General features: G+C 28.7%; 1 protein-coding gene and 1 long non-coding RNA gene across 10 annotated transcripts; both read left to right on the top strand.

Moving 5' to 3' along the window:
- The first annotated feature begins 428 nt into the window (after positions 1–428).
- Positions 429–3,028, top strand: LOC128388864 (DNA damage-inducible transcript 4-like protein). The gene is made up of 2 exons (XM_053348323.1): positions 429–1,980; positions 2,180–3,028. The coding sequence occupies exon 1, from the start codon at positions 799–801 to the stop codon at positions 1,465–1,467; it is 669 nt and encodes a 222-aa protein (XP_053204298.1). The 5' UTR covers positions 429–798; the 3' UTR covers positions 1,468–1,980; positions 2,180–3,028.
- Positions 3,029–3,207: 179 nt separating this feature from the next.
- On the top strand, positions 3,208–7,453 carry LOC128388867 (uncharacterized). 9 transcript variants are annotated; one of them, XR_008325360.1, is made up of 6 exons: positions 3,208–3,647; positions 3,875–4,116; positions 4,511–4,962; positions 5,084–5,470; positions 5,622–5,673; positions 6,213–7,453. It is a non-coding gene; the product is annotated as an uncharacterized LOC128388867 (long non-coding RNA). The 9 variants fall into 9 exon arrangements; XR_008325356.1 differs by having other exon boundaries at positions 3,745–4,116; XR_008325358.1 differs by having other exon boundaries at positions 3,209–3,647; positions 3,952–4,116.
- Positions 7,454–25,744: the final 18,291 nt, after the last annotated feature.

The raw sequence follows: 25,744 nt of genomic DNA, 5'->3' as shown, positions 1-25,744 counted from the left end.
ATTTTGAAACAAGTCAACAACAACAAGAAATTAACATGGTGGATGATGGGGTTGAACCAGAAAAAAAGGAAAATGGATTCAGAGAAAAAAAAATAAAAGAGATCACACAATAAAAAAAGAAAGATGGAGATAAAGAAAGAAAGAACGAGAGAAAGAACGAGAGAAAGAAAGAGAAATGATGATGATGAAAGAAAGAAAGAAAAGAAAGAAGATGATAAAAAAAAGAGAGAAAAAAAGAAAGAGAAACAAAGAGACAAAGAAAAGAGAGAGAAAAAAAATATAACATAAAGAAAGAAATTGAGAAAGAGAACAAACTGAAAAGAAAGAGAAAAGAAAGAGAACAAAGAGCTTAGCAACAGCGAAAAGAATATGAAGCGACACCTTTCGGATTCTCTTCTCTTCTCTTCTTGGTTGGTAACAAGAGAACGAAATCTTTTTAGTTGTTGGTTAGACTTTGAGAAGAGAAGATCTCCCGAACACTGTAGAAAAAATCGTTTTTTTCTTTGTTCACTTTTTCTCCCAATTGAAAATTCATTTTCTTTCTCTCTCATTCTCTCTCCCCTTGAATCATCTTTGTGTTCATCAACTCAAACAAAAAAACACCATCATCACCATCATTTTATTTGTATTATTGTTTAGTATTTTCTATTTTTAATTGTATCTCATTTTACTAAATAACATTCAATCTTTTTGTCTCTCTTTCTCTCTCATCATCTTGTTCAATTTTTCTGATCCATTTTTTTTTCTTATCTTTCGAAAAGTAATAACAAAAAAATATATATCCAACCAAAGATAGTTATGTCTTTACATAGCCATAAGAATAATGTCAACACATCTAATACCAACATCAATTCTACAACTACTATTACTACAACTACAAACTCCAACACCACCAATAATAACAACAATGAGAATAACAAATTAACTCATGTTATGGATAAACTGTCACCTTCTTTCCATTCAATATTCTCATTTGAAAATAGTGTGACTCCCGTTGGTAACAATAATAGTGAACTGGAGGCCACCATTAGTGAAATCGCCAAGCGAATTGAACAAGTTCTCAATCAGAAGAAAATAATTCGCAGTCCAACCGATTTACCTGCTAACCTTACCAAAAAAATAGCCTCAGATATTATTGGAATGTCCGAGACTGAACCCTGTGGTCTGCAAGGTTGCCTTCTTTATATCTCACTGGAAGATGAGGATCACAAAGCACAAACCATTGGTTCATTAAAATTGGGTGAAAAAACAATTGTTCCCACCTTTGTGATATATCTTCATCTTCGTCGGAGATACAGTGATTGGTTTAAATTCATTGCTGCAAAATTTTTAAGACATTTGTTTAGAGATTATTATACAATTTTCGATGTCTACAAATTGTACAAAAGGAAACTTTTCCGAACCCTTAATCCTTCATGTAAAAGCTGCCATGTTATGACAATGGCTACCATGGCTCTCTCTCACTAATAGCTGTTCTCATCTTCCCATTGCCTATTCTCAATTTCTTCACCTTATCATCAACATCAAAATCATCTTTCTCTCTCTCTCTCTCTCTATCTTTTTTTCTTCCCGAAATTCATATTTAACCTGCGTAACCAGTAAATCTTTTTTTCTTAACCACGATTTTTTTTTCTTCTGCAACTGAAATCATCCTTCATTTGGTTCCAAAAACACAAGCTAATAACAACAGTAATCCTTTTTTTTACACACACAAACACCATCATCATCATTATCCTCATCATCAGAAGCTTTGATAACATCATAAGTGCTGGAAAAATGAAGAAAACATTCACTTAATTAACTTGACTTTTTTTCTGTTACCTGAGACCCGAATTTGTGTTTAAATACACTTACCGTTATTACTTTAAAAGGGTGAAACCTGCAACCAAAAAAGTATCAACATCGACTGGTGTAACTTGATGATGATGATTATCATGTCACCAGATCATTTGACACCAATTTCAACCCAAAAAGTTTAAGGTAAGCAACCAAATTAACTTGATAACACCCGAAAATCACCATACCCACTTACATGTATTCTTATCACAAAGAGATCAACATCGATGTGAGAAAGAAAACATTTTGTTATCCATTGTTAATAATTATTATAACTTGTTTCTATTTTTTCTCTCTCTCTTATTCTCGTTTTCTTCTTCTCTCTCTTATTCTATCATCACAGAGCATCGCCACAGAGCATCATCATCTTCTTCACCCACCCCCACCACCAGAATTATTTTCACCATTGACCAACAATTGTTTCAACAACAACTCTTTGTGTGTCCAGCAACAATTTTCTCTCTCTCTCTCCTTGGTGATGATAAACAATTAGTGTTACAATTATGTAAAAATGGTCTCAAATTGGTCTCAGAGAAACGGAAGAAAGGACAAAGGCGAGATTAAACTGTTCTCTTTTTGGAAAAACAAAATCAATTGTAATCAACACTCAACCAAAATGATACACATCAACTTTTCCTCCTCATCATCCACCTCAATGTCTTCGTCTCTTTAATCATATTTACATTTTAACTTATTCACTGTTATAATTGCGATGAAAATAACATGATTTTGATTACGAGTTATAATCAACCCCCAACCTCACACCATTTGAATGGACGGTTTACCAGAAAATCAGAAGCAGATACAACTTTTATCTTCTTCATCCTGATCACACACACTCCCTCTCTCGTCATCACTACTCTCTCTCTCTCTCTCTCTTTTCTTTCTCTCTCACAAACATACAAAAAAAACCTACTCTCTTTTACTTAAAAAAAAAATCTTCATCTTCGGTTGCTGGTCAAACCAAAAAGGACTTCATTGCAATTGCAATTGATCAAATTACTCTATACCCTGAGTTGGAAACAACTGTTTCAATACAAGAATGATGATAAGAAAAAAAATATATTTATATATAATAGTAAATAATTAATTAATTATAATTATGATAATTATAACAAATAACAATAACAATATAATATTAATATTGATATATATAAATGAAATAGAAATCAACAAATTGAAAACAAATTAAGCTCTTATTTGCTTTAAACAAAAACAAAGGTTAAAGCAATTGTCTTCATTTCTTTCATCATCTTTAATTAGATGAAACAAAACAAAAAATTAACGGTTTTAATTGTAGATCAAAAATCAAATCTGATTATTGTTTTTTTCGGTGGGGGGATAAAACTCAAAGAAGAAGAAGAGGAAAAGAACCATTGACAAATAGAATTTAAAAGATGACCAGTATTTAATTCACATTTTATCAAATTTTCTTAACTTCAAATTGATTGATTTATAAAATTGATTAAAACAATTTAAATTGTTCCTGTTGATTGTTGATCACCTGATTTTCTCTTCTACCGCCACCTGGCGACGATCGAATAGAAACTCGAATATAAACAAGAAAATCTGATTGACGAGCGCCGCCTAACGGGAGGAGAAAGGGGTTGATAAACTTGGAGATTAAATTTTCAGGTTTCAATGTTTTCCTTTGTTTAATTGTCATAATTGTCTAACTGATTAAATACAGACTGAAAATAATTACAATTAACAAGGTGTAATTGTCGCCGGTTGATGATGAAATTAGTGTTAAAAGTTAATAATGATTCATTGGGAATGTAAATGTTGTTAAACCCAAAAGACGCCAAAAGGTAAACTCTCACACATCTTAATCTGGTATTTACATGTTAATCTAATTGGGATTAAGTTAATTACCTTTTTCTTTTGTCTTTATTTGTTGTTACTCAGTTGTTTTAAAGAAGATTAACCAAAAATCAATCGATTACTGGCAATTCTCATATATATTCCACCTTAATCTTTTCTCCATTTTTGCTTTTCCAACATTTTCTCTTCTTCTATATCTATTGTGTACCCTCAGTGTTTTTTTTGTTCTATTCTATTTTCCATATTCTCCTCTTTGTCCTTTCTCTTTCTTTTTTTCCTTCCCAATGATAGAATCTCTCACCCTACTGTCAAAAAAGGTACTTTATGGTGAAAAAAGAAAACTCCATAGGATGAGAGAAAGAGAAAGAAAGAAAAAGGTAATAGCATTAAGGACGCTTGGTTGACCTTCGTTGAACAACAACCTTACCCAACATGGAAGATAATCAAGTAGTTGAGGTTAGTCTTTTTCTCCTTCTTCTTCCCTTATTTTATTGTTCTTCTTACTCTCTTTCTTTCTCTTCTTTCTACTGGTCATTTGTTGTGTTTTGTTTTTATTCTCTCATCTTCCTCTCTCCCTCTTTTATCTCCTCTTTCCTCATCATTTCCATCGACGTATTCCTGTGAACCATTACATCAACTTGAAAATTCTAATACATACTAACCCCAACATCTAAACAATGTACACAATTTATATTATCAGTTAACTGTTTGATGATAAACTGTGATACTTTTAAAGCTCAACAAATCCTCTCTCCCTCTTTATCTTCCTTCATCCTCTTATTCTATCTTGTTTTTTTTCTTCTCTTTCTTTCCCTTTCTTCTTCTTCATCTTCAACATCATCCACTCAAGAGCACATTCACATATACTCACTCACTCTCACATCAAGTAAAATCATTCAGAAGATGAGTATGATTCATGATGGTAAATGATTTCAAAATTATTAATCCAAACTGTTGGAAATTCAAAAAAAAGCAGCAGTCATCACGAAAACAAAGATAATCATTAAAAGACACTCACTCTGGATTATCATCATCATCAAGAAGGAAGAAATGAAAATAAAATCATCTGGTTTTGGACAATCGTTCTGGTTACCTGATTAATGAGGATGAAATTGATTCAATGTCACCAAACAGAAAAGCAGATCGTTCTGATGTTAATTAAACAATTGAAGAGGTGGAGAGTTTAATAATAATAATATAACATATATCCTGTTGATTAATTCAAGGAGTCTCTCTCTCTCTCCTTAATTTCCCATTTAATATATAAATTTTTCTGTTTTATCCTCATCTCTTTCTCTATACGTATGTACATATGTTATTTTTTCATCATGTACTCGATGATTATTAACCATCAGTGTTAATTGTTTGTTTACTTTCACCAATCTAATGTAAAACCTTTTTTTTATTTTCAACAAAAATACAGAACAAGGAAACAGGAGCATAATCATGGTTACACCACCACCAGAATCAGTACATATCAGGAATGAACAATCAATTGAAGACAATCAAGATGCTGGTGTGAAAAAGGCAACACCAAACAAAGAGGATTCAATATCCACCCTTAAAACTCACGGAGTTCATATTATGGTGATGAGGGTTAAACTTAAACCTGATTTTCAATTCTAAAGTTGTTGATATTTCTTAGTTTCCTCTAAGGATTAACATCGGATTATTGGATATTCAGGTAATAGTTATAAGGAGTAAGAAGAAGAGGATAAATTGATAACATTGAAAAGATACGAAAGTTTTTTATTGGAGTTTTTTTCCCTTCTTATTCACCATCGAACTGGCAACATTAACAACAATCAAAGTGAGAATCGATTTCTTGAATTTTAATTTTATTTTCTCTTCTCTTTTTCAATTTCAAATCAATTGCAAATAATCAATTCCAAAGATTCAATTGTATATTGATCTCACTTTTTTTTTCCTTCATATTCTTTTGTCATCCTCTTTCTCTAAAGGTATAATATACACCCAGTGGACAATCAAGATGGTGGACAGTTATTATATTGTGTGAGTTAATCAAAAATGATCAAAAGTCAAGATAATAACATTAGATGAAAAAGTAAAGGTAGAAAGAGAGAGACAGATAAAGAAATCATCTTATTTTCACTTGGAAGGATGATAATGATGATACAGCTTATTAAGTGAAAGATACTAATGATTTGTCACCTAATATACTAGCAAGAAACCTCAAAGATGATGATAAGCAAGAAAGAAAGAGGGAGAGAGAGGGAGAGGCAGAGGGAGATGATGAAAGAAGTACAAGAAAAAAAGTTGAATACATTTAGAAGTTAATATTTCAAATGAATATCATTCAACTAGAATCTCAGGTTTGTCTTCATCTCTCTCTCTCTCCCTAATAGCTCATCTTCCTTGACCTTTTCTCACTTTCTTTCTTCATTATCATCATCATCGCTCTCTCTCTCTCTCTCTCTTTCTCTCTCCCTTTAAATTTATATATGTAACCTGCGTAACCAGTAAATCTTTTTTTTCTTAACCACACTTTTTTTACCTTCACCTGAAATCACCATTCATTGGGTCTCACACAGCAATACCTTTTTTTTCATCATCTGAAGATTTGGTAACATTATAAATTGTTGGAGGAACCAAGAAAAACACTTACTCAAATTAACTTGACTTTTTTTCCCGGGACCCGAATGTGTCTTAATTGTATGTGTGCATATTACAGGTACGAGTAAGTTAATTCAGTCCAAATCATCTATACAATGATGATGATGATTATAATCATCATCTTAAAGCTGTGAGCTCACCTGATCACTTGACACCAATTTCAACCCGAATGGCAAAAAAAAGTAAAGTTTAAGATAATTACAAATAAACTCGTAAAAACATCAACACACACACTCACTGACACTCTTACACAACATTGAACCAAATCGATGTGCAAGTTAAACATTATAGCACCGTGATTAACATTTATCATCAATTGTAATAATAATAATAATAACTTTTTGAATTACTCTTCCTCCTTATCATCATCATTATCATTACAATTAACTTGATCACTGACCAACTGTTTACACACCCTTCCCATCCAACAACAGTAAACGGATGATGATCAACTTACAATATAAAGTCAGTTAACTAACAATTACAATGTTTCATTGATAAAAAGAATAGAGGAAGAAAAGTAATCATCATGATCAATGATGATAATGATGAAGATAATCAAATACAATTGAAAATTTTTAATGTCTTCTTCATCATCTCTCTCTCTCTCTCTCAATGCTCATTTCAACTCACTGTAAATGTTAGCATTTGATTGCGTGATATAACCAGTTGAACGGTTCACCAGAGAATGAGGCAGATACAATTAACCATCATCATCAGAATCATCAGAATCAACAGAATCATCAACATGATAGAAACATTTTCATCTACAATTTGGTATATTTTTTTTTTACTCAATTTTTCATGTTTCGGTTGCTGGTCAAATCTAAAAGGACTTTCATTACAATTGTGATGGAAAACTGGTAAACTGTTTCAATATAATATAATTCAACATGAGAATGAGAAATATAATTTATCCAGGTAAATAATATAATAGAATTGGTAAAAAGGAAGTGAAATATTAATACGAAAAAAATGATTAACAATCAACAACACTCAATGGTTATTATATTTTGTGTCGATCAACAAGTTACCATTGCAAATGCACAACAAAATCCAACAAGTTGATTAAGTTTTCTTTTTCTTCTGCTGTTGTTGATCATTAAAACGATGAAATTGAATTGAATTAATAAATTGTTGATTCTAATTGACACAACAATCTAAAAATTAACTTTATTTTTTTGCTCTTTCTCTCCATCAAAACAAGTGGGAAGTTTACAATTGAATTAAATATCAACCTGACCATTTAATTGTGAACAGAAATCAATTTGTTGGTAATAATTTCTCATTATTTATCATGAGCATGAAAATTATTATAATCATTAACTATTGTCTGTTGATTGTTACCTGTAATCATTATGATTATGATTAAATTTTGTTATCATGATTATGATGATGATTATGTAGGATGTTGGTCTTTATATTGTTGTTGAGCAAATGGGATGAGAAACGAGGATAACAACATATTAGTTGATTAGTTAATTTAAGGTCGATTCGTTTATTTTTAATTTAATCAAAAAGGAATCAAGAGAATCAACATTTTAATAATGATTTATAATAATTAAAGTGTGGGATGAATTTTAACAATTTGTTCAATTGTTAATCATTGAGACACTAAATTAACTTTATTGAAATGATTTCTTCTTGTTGTTGTTGTTTAGTATTTCCAAGTCAATGTGTTTGTTGAGTTTTCAAATTAGCAATTAATTTGTGATTGTAAATTGATTGTTGCTTCAATCTGATTGTTACAATGTGAATAGAGTCTCTCTTTTTTTTTTTAAATGATTTGCATTCACAATCAATTAGATTGCAGATGATTAAGATATCCATTACTTGATTATGTTGATTGAAAGACACACAAGTGATTTGAGTGGTTGATATTTTTTTTTATCAACCAACTGTACTTAATACTTTGTCATCATTATCATGGTGATGATGATGATGATGATGGTGATACCAAAAAGGGAGGAGATGATGAGGAAGATAAAATTAAGATGATGAAACCTAAGATGATGAAGATCCTCAAGTGGATTCTAATGATTATTATTTTGTATTTGTGTTGGGATGATGATGATGATGAGGATGAAGGGATGAGCTTAATGCTTTGTTGACACGAAAATAAATTAGTTTGCTTAATTTAAAACCTTGTTTTTTATCATCATCATCATTATCTTCATCTTCATCTTCATCTTCATCCTTTTCCTAATCATCTTTGATGCTTCTGTGCAAAAATATCAACAACATCAACCAAACTGAAAGGTTTAACTTGATGTTTGAATTGCAATGATGAAACCATTTGCATCATCATCTTTTGTTAATTATTATGATTAATTGTAAATCCTTTTAACTAGTAAATTGTTATTTGTGCAGAAATTAAATTGCAATAACTTTTCTTGAGTTACAGTTAATTGTTGCAGTTTAATTTTCTCAACAACAATTAACAACATTCAACATCTCTAATAAGTAACTGGTGGTTAATCAATTGCAATACAGCAACTAATTGATCATCAATGATTCTCACTCTAATAGTAAATGAGAGAGAGAAACAAAATCCCAATGTATTTATACACATGGACTATTTGATGAAAGGATAAAAAAGTTTCCAAAAGTATTAACATTAATATTTACATAGAGATGATGAACATTTGATTTCCATTGAATTGTAAAGGTAAAAAAAGGTTATTACTTTGTATTGGATTGTAAACCAGAAGTAAAGGTAAAAGATGATGAAAGAAAAGATGAAGATGAAAAGATTATTTGAAAGAAGAAAAGAAAGTAAAAAAAAAAGAAAGTAATCATCTTCTTTATCATCTCTTTCTTTTCTTCATCTTCTTGTTGTAATATTCTTTTTTCCTTACGAACCTGATTTTCTCACAGTTAACCAATACACTTTATTATTGTACGAGTTTCAACTTCGCTAACCAGTTATGTTAAATGTTGACCTAAACCTCGGCTTCTATCCCGTTGTGAGTATCAAGAAGCCTCCCTAATGTGTGTTTACATGTTTATCATCACGACCTTTACCTTTTTTTTTACAAGGAAGATGAAGATGAGAGAGAGAGAGAGAAAGTAAAAATAGTAAGAAGGTCAAACTAGATTCTAGTCGAGGTGAAGGACGATTTTAGGCCTTTTTCTCTGGGTTCTTCTTCCTTGAAATTATCATCTCTTTCTTTTCTTTCTTTCTTTCTTTACAAAGGTCTTTTTAAATTTTCTTCTTCTAGGTCATTTAAAAGTCCAAAGAGATGAGGATGGAACAACAATCAACAACAACGCTAAAATTTAAAGAGACAAGAAAAGAAAGAGAAAAAGTAAGAGGAAGGAGGGACTTTCGATCATCATCTTTTATCATCATCATCTTAATCATCTTGTGGCCTTTTAAAACAGGTTAAAAAAAGACGTTACAAGTAAGCACGTAATTCAACTTAAAAGAATACGAGTTTACTTAAAAATCTTATTTTTTTCTTTCTATCGACTTGAGGCTTTTCTCTTTTTTTTTGTAGAAAGAAAGATGATAATGATGAGAGAGAGAGAGAGAAAGAAATCCATATGATGATCATCTTCTTGTTCATTATCATCATGGTTTGACTCACGATCGTTGAACATTAAATGGTTAACGAAGATAAGAGTACCTTAAGAGAATATTATCTTTCACTTTTTTCCTCATCTTACCTTTTCCTCTTTCTTTTTATTTCCTAGGTGCTCTCAGGTAAAGATGATGATGATGATTGAGAAGAAGAGAAAAAGATGATGATGATGCTCCCAGAGCATCTCTTATAATTAGGCTATCAATAAATATCAGCCCTTGAGGTTGAAACAATTGAGGCCAAGCCTCGCTTGCTCGTGCCTATTTACTTTCTCCCTCATCATCACCATCTCTCTCTCTCTCTCTCTCTCTCTCTCTCTCTCTCTCTCTCTCTCTCTCCGATGAACCGGCTTCTCACTCCCAGTAATCATAATCATAACCCATAAGGTTTACTCATTGTGAGAGTCCCTTCAAGCCCTTAAATTGTTGGTGTTCATTGGAAATGATATATTGAATGTAATCAATTTTTTAAGAAGAAGATAAAATTTTCATAGTAATTAAAGGTTGGGATTCAATCATTAATAAGGTAACAATTTAATATACTAAACAGAAAATGTTAATCACAATTAACTCTCGATTACATATATTAAATTGTTTACGTTAAACTTTTATTGTTGTTGTTTTACTTTTAAATTGTTGGTGTAATGTTTTGTTTGTTGTTGTTAATTAATTAATTAGATACCAAAATGTATGAACAACTATCCCGTTAATTTCATGATAATCATTCATGATTTAATATTACATTTACAATACTAAAAGGATGTGGCTAAATTAATTGTAATCATCATGATTAACCTTTGATTGTGAACAATTATCTTGTTACTTTTTAATGATTCTAATCAATTTTGATGTTTCATTTTTCCTAATCAACCCTCATTTTGATTGTTAGTTTCAATCATTTACAATTAATTTGGGTTTGTTTCTTTTTACAATTAGTTAACATGTTAATTATGTATGTTAATCTAATTCATGGATCATCAACCAATTCAGATTAATCATCTTAATTGTTTTGCTTTGTTTTTCTTGCGATTTGTATGATTATCATTATAATTACTTTTACGATTTTATTTTCATCTAATTCACCAATTAAATTGATTGCTAGAACTTTGATTATTGAGAAACAATTAGTTTGATCAATCAAATTGTTTCATTCAATAAATGAATCATAATGTATCATCAATTAAATTGTAATTAGTTTACTCACAATTTAATAGTAATTATTAACTTTGATCAACAATTAATTTAACCTGCAACAGCTGATAAATCAATTGATTGAACTGTAGGAAGCAATTAATTGATTGTGACATCATCATCATAATCAACTTGACAATCAATTGATTTTTACCTGGTAGCTAATCAATTATTGACTTTGTGAATAACCAATTTAATTTCATCATCAACCATGATAATCAAATTGTTAACAATTAAATGGTAATTCATTGGGATCTTATTTTTACCGTTATTTTTGTGCCCGCAGGCAATTTGATGATCATTTTTAATTAGTGACCTTGGATTAAATTAATTACTGATTATCAAAGAGAGAAAGAGAGTGAAAAAAAAACTAAGAATCAACAATTAACTAGGAAACGATTAAATCACAATTTAAATTGTCACTAATTCACCTCTATGAAAATTCAAATCATTCCTAATTAGGAATCTAATTATCTCGATAATCAGTTAATCATGATAAAAGTTTTATTCATATTCATCTTGATTAAATGTTGCGTTGACAATTAACTCAAATCATTTGATTTAATCAACTGAATCAAGTTAATCATAAATCTTTGAATTTTTTTTTTCTTCTCTCTTTTCAAATCAAGTTTCTCAATTTTCATTCAATCATTCAAAGTAATTAGTTAATTGGTTTAATTCACATGAGTTAATATTAATTAGTTGAAACAAAAAATAAACTTCCAATCAACAGAGTGAATCAATAATCTAATCATGAATAGGGTAACAATTAAACAGTGAAAGTTAATTGTTATTGTTTCTTTGTTTCTAAATTAATCTTCCATCTCCTATTTAACCTTAACAATTGTAACAATTTATTGATCAGCTTGATTAATTAGTGAAAATGAAAAATTAAAAGAGACACTAATTATCATTAATCACCATCATCATAATCATTTTTAGGTTCATTATAATCTTAATTACATGAGGATGATCAACAAGTTATTTAATTGTCAACATTAAGTGTTAATAATTCAGAGAGAGAGAGAGAGAGAGAGAGAGTAATTTATCAATCAATCAACCAAACCAATTGTAATAATCATTTAATTCATATTAAAGTCATAACAATAACTCAATTAAATGAGCTTCTTATCATCATTAAAGTTAATCATCGATAGACAATAAATGTCAATGATTAAATTAGTTGATTGTTTCAAATATATCGATAATGATCAACAGAATAGTTAATTGTGATCATCAAAAAGCCGAAATTGCGAAAAAACCTAAAGGTAAACAATCAACATTTAATTTTCTTCTTCTTCTTTTTCTAAATTGTTTCAAACTGAATTAAAATCAGATATTAATTAGCCGCAAGTGAATATATACTTGCAAAAATCAACAAGAAATTAAAAATTTAAATAATTGTTGAGAATCGTTAATTGCTGGCAATTAATTATTTTCTATCAATTTGATAAAAAGAAGAAGAAAACTTTTTTTTGTTCGTATCAACGATTAAAAGAGAAATGGAAACAGAAAAAAAAAGTTTTTGAAAAAGTTTTTTTTTCTTTTCTTTCGTTACAACAAAAAAAGGCTATTAGGTGGTTCGTTGCAACGAAAGACAAACAGTCTAGTGAAATAATGGTTATAATTAACGATGATGATGATAAAGATGATAATGATGATTAGAATTAAAATTAACCTATTGAAGAGTTAGAGGCAAGTGGAAACAAGTTATTACCATGATGGTGATTGAGTAAAATTGAGAAGCTCAAGAGTGAGCAGCGAAAATGAAAGTTTCTTCATCATGAAGATTCAAGGACTTTCCTGATATTCAGAATTCAGAATCTTCAAGGTTTATCTTTTATCTTCCTCTACAAGTATATTTATATACTAATGATGATAACTTTTCATCTTAGTTTTTGTTTCTCTTACTCTCTTCCAATCGTAATATTAATAACATTAATCTGTGAATATGAAAATGTTTTCATTCCTGTTGATTAACTTAGTTGATTGTGATAGTTAACTAATCGAGTCCTTGAAGGAATCATGATTAATGATGATTATCATCATGACCCATTTTTTTTTCTTTCTTTTTCACTTTTCATTCAATCAGCTGATCAGAGAAAAACGATTTCGAGAAAGTAAAAAGGTTCTAAACGATTATTACTTTTCGAAACTTTCGAAACTTTTTAATTTTTATTCTTATTCTTCTTTTACCAATCAAAGATAATGGTTGATGATTATTGATTGCGATTGAATTTTAATTTGATTGTTTTGATGTTCAGTTGTGTTGATTGAGGCAATTAATGAATGAAAGTGTTGATTAGTTTTCGAATTGAAAACTTTTCTTTTTTCGTGAATTTTTTTCTCCAAAATTTTCAAGGGAATCTTCAATTCTGATGGCTATTTATAAATCTTACTGGGCTCAAGATGAGAAGATGATGATGATTAAGAAGATGATGAAGATGATAAGTTTCAGTGTCAATGGATGATAAGACTCTTCATCCTGAATTATACCCTGAAGGATAATCTGATTGAATGGAAAATAAAAAGAAAATTGTTCCATTTTGAAATTTTCGATTTCTTTATTTATCTTTCATTCTATTCAATTGAATTTGAATTTTTGATTGAAAGCTGATTGTCACAATTAACTGATAGATAAAAAAATTAACTCTCACAATAGTTAATCATTTACAATCAACCGATGATAATTACAATTGAATTTGTAACCAAGAGAGAGGGAGATTCATTTTTTTCTGCTCTTTTAATTAACTTGAATCAAGAATCAAATTGTAACTTTCTTGTTAATTGTTACATCAAATTGTTTGACAGTTTGATCATAATCATAATCAATTGTTGTTGTAAATAAATTTTTATTTATTCAAACAATTAATCAATCAAATTAATTTTTCTCTCATTTCTCCTTACAATTTGTTTACTCGCTTGTTATAATATACTAAAGACAGTTAATTAAGAAGGGAAAAAAATTAGTTATAACAATTTATGATTAAGATTTAATTAGTTGATTGCACGAATTGAGAAGAAACAAAATTAACAAGTAAAGTTGATTGTTACCGATTGTAATCATTATATTTAATCACAATCAACAATTTTAAACAGCAATTTAACTTTATCCAACCAACAGCAACAACAACAATTTAAATTGCTTCTGTTAATTGTTTAACTTTTTTTTTCCTACTTCTTGATTCAAACTGTTAATTATAACAACAAGCAAACCAATTTCAAACAATAATCATGATTATAATTAATTGTTTCACAATTGTGAAAAGATTATTATCATTGAGAGAAATGAACAAATTCACTTGTTACAATTAACCAACAATTAACTTTTTTTCATTCTCATTCTAAAACAAATTAAACTTTAATTACTTCCAGTCACTTAAAGTATTTATATACAATAAAAATATATAGATATTAACCTTAATTGTTACCACCAAATATGATATAATAATTATAGTTTATGGATAACAATTAATATTTGCTGTCCAAAATCAATAACACTAATTGTCCCGAATAACAATTTCCGTTCAAATTAACAATCATCATCAAATTTGATCATGAATATGAGCTCAACAATCAAAAAGTTTCCAACATCAAAACAAAAACCTAAATTAACCCTGAAAATGGTTTAACAAACATTGAAAGTTAATTGTAAGCCAACAATTAAACCGGTAAACTGAACAATCAATATTGATTGTTGGCAGAAATCAACAATCAACAATTTACTTTTTCTGTTTCCATGAAAAAAAAATTGATTTTTTTGCCTGTTACCTAATTTTTTACAATGTAAACCTAATATTAAACGCCCTGGGCATTAATCATTAGGTTTAATCATCTTCAATCATCATCATCATCATAATGATTAACATCCCAACAGCCTTGAGGTTAAATAAAGGACAATTGTAAATATCTAATTGGGTTGGAAACAGAAGCAATAGCAACAAGAATAGCACAACAACAATTAGTTGATTACTGTAGTTACAATTAAGAAAAAAAAGTTATTCAATCCAAAAATATAAAGATAATTAATCTAAATGAAAAAACTATTAGAATGATACACAAAAAAATCAACTTTGATTGTTGTTGTCATTTAGTTGCTTGTGTGTATTACCTTTTAATTACATTTGATTCCTTTGCAGTAATCAACACTCCATCTAAATTGCTCGTTAATTGTAAAAAATAAAAGAGGCAAAAATAATTAACTCGTATGATTAACTAACTACTATGAGCAAGAGAGAGAGAGAGAGAGAGAGAGATATTTATATCTTAATATTACCTTGAGTTTCCAATGACATTGAATTATAATGTAATATGGTTACATGAAAAACTCATCAAGTTGGTAACAAGTGAACAGAATCAAATGTTACCATGAAAATAGGAAAAAGTTTCAACTCCCACTTATCATCTTCTTTCTTCTCTTTCTCCCCACTCTCTCTCTCTCTCTCTCTCTCTCTCTCTTCCTGTTATCTTCCACCCCCTGAAAATCTAGTTCAATAGAAATGATTGTCAACCATGATGATGACAATTACCTTTGGGAAAACGATTTCTCTTCATTTCTAATCATCTATTTTTTGCCTTTCTCTTTGGATACGGAATATTTTTTTCTGCTTACTCTTCATCTTCATATTTCAATGGATGATGAGGATGATAATCATGATGAAAGGTAACAATAAACAGCAACAATTATAAATCAGGTTTACTATTTAATCCTCTTGTTGAAGGTGTTTCCTTGAATCACTTAAACCTTATCACTAAGGGAGAGCTGGATGATGATAATAGGAAGATAATTGAAGAAGAGAGAGAGAGAGAGAGCTTGGATGATAAAGATTAACATCATCATTAAATTAGTGAAAAAATGACCGGAAGTTTGCGACTTTTTTTCTTTCTTTTTTCATTCATTTCCGTAGTACTTTTTTCATTTCAAATAGTTAACAGTTTTAATCTCACCGTAATCAGTTAATCATTTTCATCTCTCATCTTCATTATCATCAGATTATCATCAAATTTAATTATCCTCATCAAAATAAACTCCCAGACACTCCCTTTAACATCCTCATCTCACCTTCCACCCTAACAATTTAAATCATCTCTCTCTCTCTCATAATAATCAACTAATTCTAGTTACATGATTAACCTTTAAACTATAATATTGTTAAGAGTTAATTTGAATACCAATATTAGTTGAGTGGTTATTCAACTTGAAATTAGTCCAACAATTAAATTAAAAGTGCACAATTGTTTACAAGCCTTTTATGTGTCCCTTTAATTGTCACAATCAATTTTAATCTTGAATGTTTTTTGCTTTCGTTTAATCAGAAAAAAACTGCTTGTGATTAAGCTAATTGTTGTTATCTAAACATCATCATTAGATTAATTTAAATTAATAATCCTTAATTATCTGGATCATTTGTAATCAAATTTTGAACCTTTTCAGAATCAACAATTAACTTAATCTTTACATGGTTATCAGGTTAGCAAGTTAATTGTTGTGAATTTAAGTTTAACATCTAATTATGATTAACCGAAAATTGTTAATTGTTGATCTTGTTTTTTCATCTTCATCATCTTTACCTTAACCAATTACAATTAAATTAAATTAACAAAATTGCTCATGTCAACCATTAGATAACAACAACAATTAAAATCAAATCAAATCAAACTTTTTTTTCAACTCAATCAAACAATTAAATTGTAAAAAAAAATAGCGACAAGAAAAACAAATTGTTAATTGTGAGAAATTAAAACTTAATAATCAACCTTTACTGGTCAAACAATTTAATTTAATAACGATGATAATGGTTAATGATAATTTAGTAAATATTCAATTGTAACAATTAACTTTCCATTGTAATTGTAATTAACTTTCAAACCCTTTTGTTATTTTAATCACAACAGGTTACACCTAAAAAAAGTTCAATGATTATAATTAAAATTAATTGTTCTACCGCTTAATTGTAATAATAATAATCTTAATCACAATCAGCAAAATCTTAACCTTGTTAATTATTGCAAAGAAAGTTAAAACAATTAATAAACATCAAAGAAGAAGCAACAAAAAAAAAGTTAATTCATTTTAATTGTGAAACATTGAAACTTTTTTTTTCCTCTAAAAATTAATTAGCAATTACAATTAACAATAATAATAAAGTATTGCAATGAAAAGATGACAATTAAGTTAATCAAATTGAATATGAAAAAATCAACTTTCAGTTTGTTTCAATCGTTTAACTAATAATATCATTACAATTGTAGACAAAGTAAACAATTAAACATGATGATGATCATTTGTCTTAATTAACTAATCATCATAACTTTAACAGCCTCTGGTTGTCAACGCAACAATAAAACGCCAACAACAACAACAACAATTAACGTTAATTGGTATAAACAATTAATTGTATCAATAAATAACATTAATGATCCTTGACATTGACTAAACATTTGAATGAAAAAAAAGTCTAAAAAAAGTGGAAACAAAAACAAAAATGAGTGATGATAAATGTTGATGATGAAAAACAAATGATGATGAAAAGTGATGAGGATGAAAATTGAAAAGGTAAACAGGAGACACTTGAGTTACTTACAAAACGGAAGATGATGATAATTTCATCTCTCTCTCTCTCACTCTTTCGTGTTTGTCTATGGCAATTTTTTCGTCCTTTTGTATATTTTGTTAATTTACTTCCTTTTCCTCCTCCTCCCACCACCATCACACCACCACTGCCTCCACCTCCTCCTCCTTGTCTTCCGCTCTCACTCGGAGTATCTTTGTATCCACCAGGTAATTTTATTCAATCTCACGGTTGGTGACTTTATCATTATCATTATCAAAGGTAATAGTGATAATAATAATGGTAATTGTTTACCATTTTCATAGGGATTGATGTATCAATGTCAACAACAACATCTACAGCTACTGCTACACTATTGCAACCTCCCCAAGCTAATAATGGTTCCTTGAGGGCCTCTTTAATTGTCACACTAATGCATAGATGTACAATTAATTTGGTAACTTGTAAGCTTTGAGTCTTGATTTGCAAAGGTTGTTCTTGGTGATCATGTTGTTGCAGGGTTCCCTGGGCTTGCTGGGTTTCTGGATGATGATGATGATTGTTGACCCTCTTCCCAAAAAAAAAGTCAAGCCGAGTCACAGTGATGATGAGGACACTCAAGGCCCAAGATGATGATGGTGGTTGTGATTCAGATGATGGCGATCATTATCTTCATCATCTTTCATTTCTCTCTCTACCTTACCCGCTGGCCATTGAAAAGGTGTAAAGATGATGAAAATGATGATGATGATGATAAAGTTGCAATATTGCAAAGTTTTTACCTGGAGATGAAAAAAAAACAAACTTTACTTTTTTAGAACCAGATTTTGAATCTTAAATCTTCTGAACCGGATCAGGATATTTTATTACACTCAGTTCATCATCATCATCATCATCTTCTTCATCTATCTGCCAACTCTACTCAGGGGATCTGAATATGATGATGAAAAGATGATGAAACAGATGATGATGCTAAGGTAAAGGATGATAATTATGTTGATGAACAAGATCAGTCCCATTTTTACAGGTAACTTATTTTTCCCTTTTCAACCTTTATTGTTATTTTGCACTCTCTTCAGATGGATTCAAGAGGCAACACCTTAAAGAAAACCATCTTACTCAGTCAATCTCCTGAATTTCATGATGATGGTAATGAAGTTACAGGGTGACTTGAATGAACAATGAGATGATGAACATACAATATACTTGAAAATTGACAGGTAACTTTTACAATAGGCAGATAATAATTACATGGTTTCCCTTTAACTGTCTCAAGAATAATAATTTCAACTTTTCTCTCTCTCTCTCCATCAACAATTAACATTTTATCAACTGTGATTAAAATGAATTATTTCACAATTGTAATCACAGTTTCCATGATTATAATAACAGTAATCTCAAAATAGTATATTATCAACATCAATTGTAACAATTAAAGGATTGCTGGGTAATAATCAAACAAATGAGATACAATTACAATTGAGGATCGTTTTTTTTTTCAGTTAATCATAAACAAAATTTAATCACAATTTAACTAAATGTACTTTTGCCAAATTGTTGGTGATGATTATGATTATAAACTGGAGATGAACAATCAACTGATTTAATTATCTTTCTGTTAATATTTCCTCTTAATAATATCATATGTTGATTGGTAAGTCGAGTCAACAATTAACTCGTTATCTGTTAAAATGAATAGATGAATTAATTAAATTGTAATTGCTATTTAAATAGATTGTGTCTAAATCATGATGATGATGATGAGGACGATGACGATAATCATTAAATTAAATATTGTTAAAATATCATTGTATCTTTAATGATAATAGTTAATGATGATTAAAATGATATATTAACTAAATTAACTTCAATTGTGGTTCATTGTTATCATTTCTCATGTTGTTACAATCTAATGATAATAATGACCCAAGAAAATGACCTCAACATTTATCAAATTATATCAACAATTTACCGATGATATTATTTACTTTAATTGTAATCAAATTGTCAACAATTGAAAGTGATATTCAGGTAACAAAAAAACATCCATTGAAAATGTTACCTTGGAAACTATTATTATTATTTTTTTCATCACTTCTCAGGTTGACCTTGAATAGTGGACACACTAAATATTATATAACAATCAAAAATCTTAATGATAGTTAGTTAATCAACACACTCACATATTCAGTTAATGATAATGATCATCATTTAAACAGTTAAAGTGTTGGTGAGATTTAAATTGTTGCAATTTACGAGTGAAGAAAAAAAAATCTCAACAAAAGAAGATGAAAAAAAAAAGTTTTTCCATTGATACGATTGTTAAATTGTACTTTTTTTTTTTACTTTGTTATGTTCTAATTGCTCGTTAATTGTTATTTGATTCTCGTTCACTTGCAATTCTAATAGTTAGTTAATTGTTGAATGAAGCAACTCTTTTGTTTAAATCTCTCTTATATCGGGTAATAATTAAAGTCCACTGTAAATTATATGATTATCATAATCACTTGGAAAACTATTTTCACGTATTATTAATAAATCGCCAAGGTAATAATCATAATCGTAATCATCATGATAATAATTATAATGATAATGTTATATTATTATCAACATCCGCTTTCATTTGATTATCATGTTGATGATAAACAAAAGATGTGCCCAGGTAAAAACGTGTATTACCTGTGCCCACCTTGGGACAATAGCTTTCAACAATTAACGATTTAAACTAAAAAGTGATTAAGATTATGATTAAGGTCAACAAATAGCCAGGGTGTTGGTTGGTTGTTGTTGGTGATCAACAATTGGGTTGATTGTTGGTGATTATGTTTACTGATTGGTGTGAATATGTTATATAATTATAACTGGTTTACCTTTGATTTTTTTAATTCAGTTTGTAAATCACTTTGAATCTGATTGATGATTCTGATGATGATGACAAATCAAATTGTCAAACTTTGTATGTATTTATTGATTAATATACTAACTGAGTGTTGCTGTTGATTAATGGTTAGTATTACACTATTAATGATTATATTTATAATATGATGATGATGATGATGAAAAAAAATTAGATTAACCTGAAAATGATTAACTTGATGAATTGTGCTGATTGAAAATTTATAAATTGTAATTCAATCAACTGATTCAAATCATAACCATGATTATGGTTTGAATATGTAACATCAAACTTATTTTTTTTCTGGTTGATGGTGATGAAAAAGTTAATCATTAATGATGCTGTTGATTGATTGTAATTTGATTTGATTTGGTTTGGTTGGATTTTTTTTTTCATTTCATTTTTGTATATACACTTCATGTCTTTGCTTGATTGTTGTGTTTGCTTGTTGTTGTTGATGATTCTGATGATGATGTATGTTAATCAAATCAAGATGAAAAAACAACAACAATCAACCACAAACCAGATTACAATTTGAATTTGAATATAATCAACATAATCAAATTGTTGCTATGTGTGTGTGTGTGTGTGTGTGTGTGTGTGTGTGTGTGTGTTGATTGTGACAATCAAAAGGTTAACTTGATTGTTTGATTTAGTTTTTGCAAACTATTAACGGGAAAATATTTTTATTGTTAATTGTTGTTGTTTTTAACAATAGTGTTAATGTTTATGCTAATCAAAAGGTTCAGGATGATGTTGATTAAGAAAAATTAATCATAATAATCAAAAGTAAATCTAAAGTCGTGCTAATATCTTGGACTTTTATGATTATTATTATCATCATAATCATTTTGATTGTAATAATGATAATAATTTGAATATAATTATTACAATATAATAACAATTTAAAAGTTTACAATTGACAATCAAATTTATTTTCCTCTCTCTCCACTAAGTGTTGATTCACACAATTTGATAACAATTTAACAAACTAAACAATCAACATGAAACATCGTGATTAAATAATATATCTCCGGTAATTAGTTGATTGATATATGAATACATAATATCCTAGATGAAGATTATTATTTTTACAATTAAATTCATAATAACAATTAACCATTTTTGTGACAGAAAGAGGCAGAGAGAGAGAGAGAGAGAGATGATAAAATAACATCAACAATTGAAAGTAATCAAAAATAATGATACAATTTTTCACAATAATAAACAATCAACAAGGGAGAAAGTTAATTGTTGCTATAATCATATCATTAATTTCATAGCCTTAAGGCTAATTAAAGATATTATCATCAGGTTAATCATTCTCATGTTGATTATTGTTATTACACTAAGAAGACAAAAAAAAGTTTCGAGTTGACATTTGTTTGTTTCTCCACATCAAGATTACTCTATCATTAAGATAATAATGTTACAGTGTTTTTTTAATGATGATGATGAGAAAAGAGGTGATCATCCTCATCATCATTGTTATCATCATCATCATCATCATCATATGATAGGTTACACACCCTGAGGATAAAGTTGATTCCTGTTCATTTCACCATGAGATGTAAATGTTTGAGTTCATGTGGAAATGATAATAAGTTGATTATCATCATTATCTTTAATCATTTTGATTTACTGATCTAAAGGGTTAAATCAAATGTACTTTTTAATTCATCACAATTAATATCTTCATGTTAATTGCTTCTAATGAGCTTTAGAACTTCAATCTAAACACAGAATCGATTAGTGAGTTCGAGAAGAGGGAGAGAGAAAAAAAAACTTTTTCTTTTTTTAGAAAAACTTTTTATTTCTTTTGATTATTATTATTAAATATTCCCTTTTATTACCATTGATTTGGTGATTAAATAAAAAGACAATTTAATTGTTGATTGTTTTCTTCGTATGATTCATTAATCAGGTTCATCAAACATTTAATTTGTGCCTTAATTTGATTGTTGTTGATGTGGTGTAATCACAATCACGCCATTAAGATTGTTAATCAAACCAAGTAAAGAAAACGAGAAAAAGTTTCATTGATTAACTTTAATGATTAAAACACAGACAATCTCAAGTAGCTACTTAATAAATTGATTAGCAAGATGATTAAGGTTTTTTTTTCTTGATTAGAATGGAGGGAAAGTTCAATAATCTTATATTTGTCTAATAATTAATCTTAAATCACTTGGTTAATTGAATATCTTTTAATTGTTACGATGATTAGGATATTCGTCTACTTAATTGTATCATCATTATCAGGGTCAAATCATCAAGTTAATCATTTTAATGTTAAAGTTGATTGATTGTTAACAAATCTGATTATGATGATTTATAAATACACTTGGTAGACGGAAGTGTTTACATTAAATTGTCACAATCAAATCTAATTATTAACAGTAAACACCATTGGATGAATACAGTTACCAGACTATTGATTGTTCACAATCGTTAATTGTGTTTCTTTTTACTGATTAGAGGAAAACAATTTATCATTTACAATCAAGTCTCAAGAATCATAATTGATAACTATTTGTATAGATAAGTATTAATATTAATAGTTAACTAATTGTTAACAATATCAATCAAAAGCTTGTTGAATTACAACTTTCTGATTGTAACGATTTAATATTTTTCGTTAACTAATTGTTGTTATTATATTGTAATGAATATAACGAAAGTGTAAGCAGCAAAAAAAAAGTTTGTCTAATTGTTGTGAACAAAATTAAATTATAATCAACAATTAACTTGAATGAAGGTTAAGGTTAAATTGTTTAAGATTGTTAATCAAGTGAGAAATTAAATCGAAACCATTTTAATTGTGAGCAACATATTAAAATGATTGGAAAGGTTTTAAAGGGTCCAAGGATTAGTTAAGACTGTTAATTGTTGAAAGAAACCAGTTAAATTGTAACAATTAACGATTACAATTTATTCATCATCAATGTATTATCTTAATGGTAATTAAACACTTTCCATTGAGAAAATTAAAAACAATTTAATTTTCATTAGCATTTGAATAACATTGAATAACATTTGGAAAGGTTCAAAGGTTAATTTAATTGTGAATAATTAGTTAATTGTTTTATATACAATGATGATGATGATGATGATGGTAGGAGGATGATGATGATTAAAAAGTTAAAGAAATTAAATTGACACAAAAGGAAGTTAAATTTCATGATAGAAACCATGATAATCATGGTGATGATTAAGTTAAATTGTTTGTTCGTATTCATGTTTTATGTTAATTGTTATGGTTTAGAAATGGTCAGCGATTTAACAATTTAATGGACTCACTGTTTATATCATGTGTGTTCACTGATTATTATAATCATAATCATGATTTAAGAGCTTAAAGTCACGTCTTGTAATTGCAGAAGCTGAAAAACAGGTAATCACAATTAAGGGTAACAAAAGGATACCCACTCACCCACCCGGTCCCTCTCCCCTTTTATCATCCATCCTCATCTTTATCTCCATCATCTGCATCATCATCATCATGGTGACTTATTATTAGCCTGATTATTGATCATTGATCAGGTTTGATTGTTGTTAATTTAAGCTGATTGTTGATCCTGATGGTTCATGTTGTTGCTGTTTCTGTATATGGATGTTATGAGAAAACATTACCCGAAGTAATTAACTTTAATTGTAATCAAATCGTGATGATTTTACAATATGTACACGGTCCTATTGCCTTTGATTGTTGATTATGTATAAATATATAATATTAAATCCAATTGTTGTTGATTGTTGTTAATTCAATTCTCAATCATTTCTGATTCCTTCATCATCTTTAATTTTGTAATAATTTTTTTTTTCACTTCTCTCGCAATTTTCATTAAATAATAAATATTATAATCATTAAATTGCTGCTTCTTGATTATGGATTCAAACTGTGATTTACAATCAGTAAGTGATTTAATGATTAATTCATTAGTTAATTGTTATAAAAATTTGATAATAATCATAATTTGAAAAGAGAGACAGTTAATCAATAAGATTTATATTAATAATATAAATCAAAATCTCATTGATGGTGTCAAACCAAATCAAATTGATTACAATCTCAATTGAGGAGAGATTTTAATTGTCCAGTTATTGATAATGATGATGGACATTGTTATGTATATACATGTTAGAACTGACCATGAGAATGATAATTATAATTACCTTGAGTCAATACTTAATTAACTTTTTGTTTCAAATTGTTGATTTAAATAATAGTTGAAATAATGAAAAGATTTCATCTTAAATTGTTGTAACTAAATTAACCAACAATAGGATAGCTCATAAATCCGTGAATGATTTATTAACCCATTATGTGATCATTAAAATTAATTGTCAAAGTTTTTCATTAAATTATACCAACCACAACAATTCAATTGCATGAGAGTTAATTGTATATTTAATTTCAATCCAATAAAAAGTCAATTGTTTCAAAGAGAAGAAAAAAAAAGTTAGTTAATCAAATTTAACAACAACAACAATCAAAAACAATAACAATTCAATGCTGTTGATCATCATCATCATCATCATAATCATGAACATGAAAAAAAAACTCAGAGGAAACCTGAAGTTTTCATATAATAGCCAATATCATGAAAAATAATGATAACAGGAACCAGAACTTGCTCATTTTTGATTGTTCAAGTTGATCTACAAGGTCAACTGGTTATTATTATTATCATGATGATATAAATAAGTTATTATCAGTAGTGGATATATAACAACACGCACTGACCACTGAAGATGAGGATGAGGGAGGAGGAGGAGTGTAAATGATGAAGTTAACAATGAAAATGAAGTTTTTGCTTTCCAAGGAATCAGATGGCTCATTGTAATGGAGAGGAAAACAATCAAACATTTGAAATCAACAGGGGATCAGTTCAATTCATCATGCACCATGTTGACAATTTAATCATCATCATCATCATTATAATTATATCATTGTAATCAACTTTGATTGTAAAGTTAACCTGAAAAAGGTAAGAAAGATAATCAAAAAAAAGACCAACGATTCAAATAAATTCAATTGAATATCAAAAATATTTAATGTTCAATGTTTATTGTTAATGTTATGAGATTGGGAAAAAGTTCTGAGAGAAATTTTTTTTTCACCGAACTTTTTTTTTCTCGATTTTCTTTTACCATGAAAAATGATGATCATCATCTTTTACCATCATTTCATCATCTCTTGGGCTTGTCATCATCTCTTTCTGTGCC

The sequence above is a fragment of the Panonychus citri genome, unplaced genomic scaffold (genome assembly GCF_014898815.1).
Source record: "Panonychus citri isolate SS breed McGregor unplaced genomic scaffold, ASM1489881v1 Contig00104, whole genome shotgun sequence".
In the NCBI taxonomy this organism is placed as follows: domain Eukaryota; kingdom Metazoa; phylum Arthropoda; class Arachnida; order Trombidiformes; family Tetranychidae; genus Panonychus; species Panonychus citri.
This window is presented reverse-complemented; position numbering and strand designations above follow the sequence as displayed.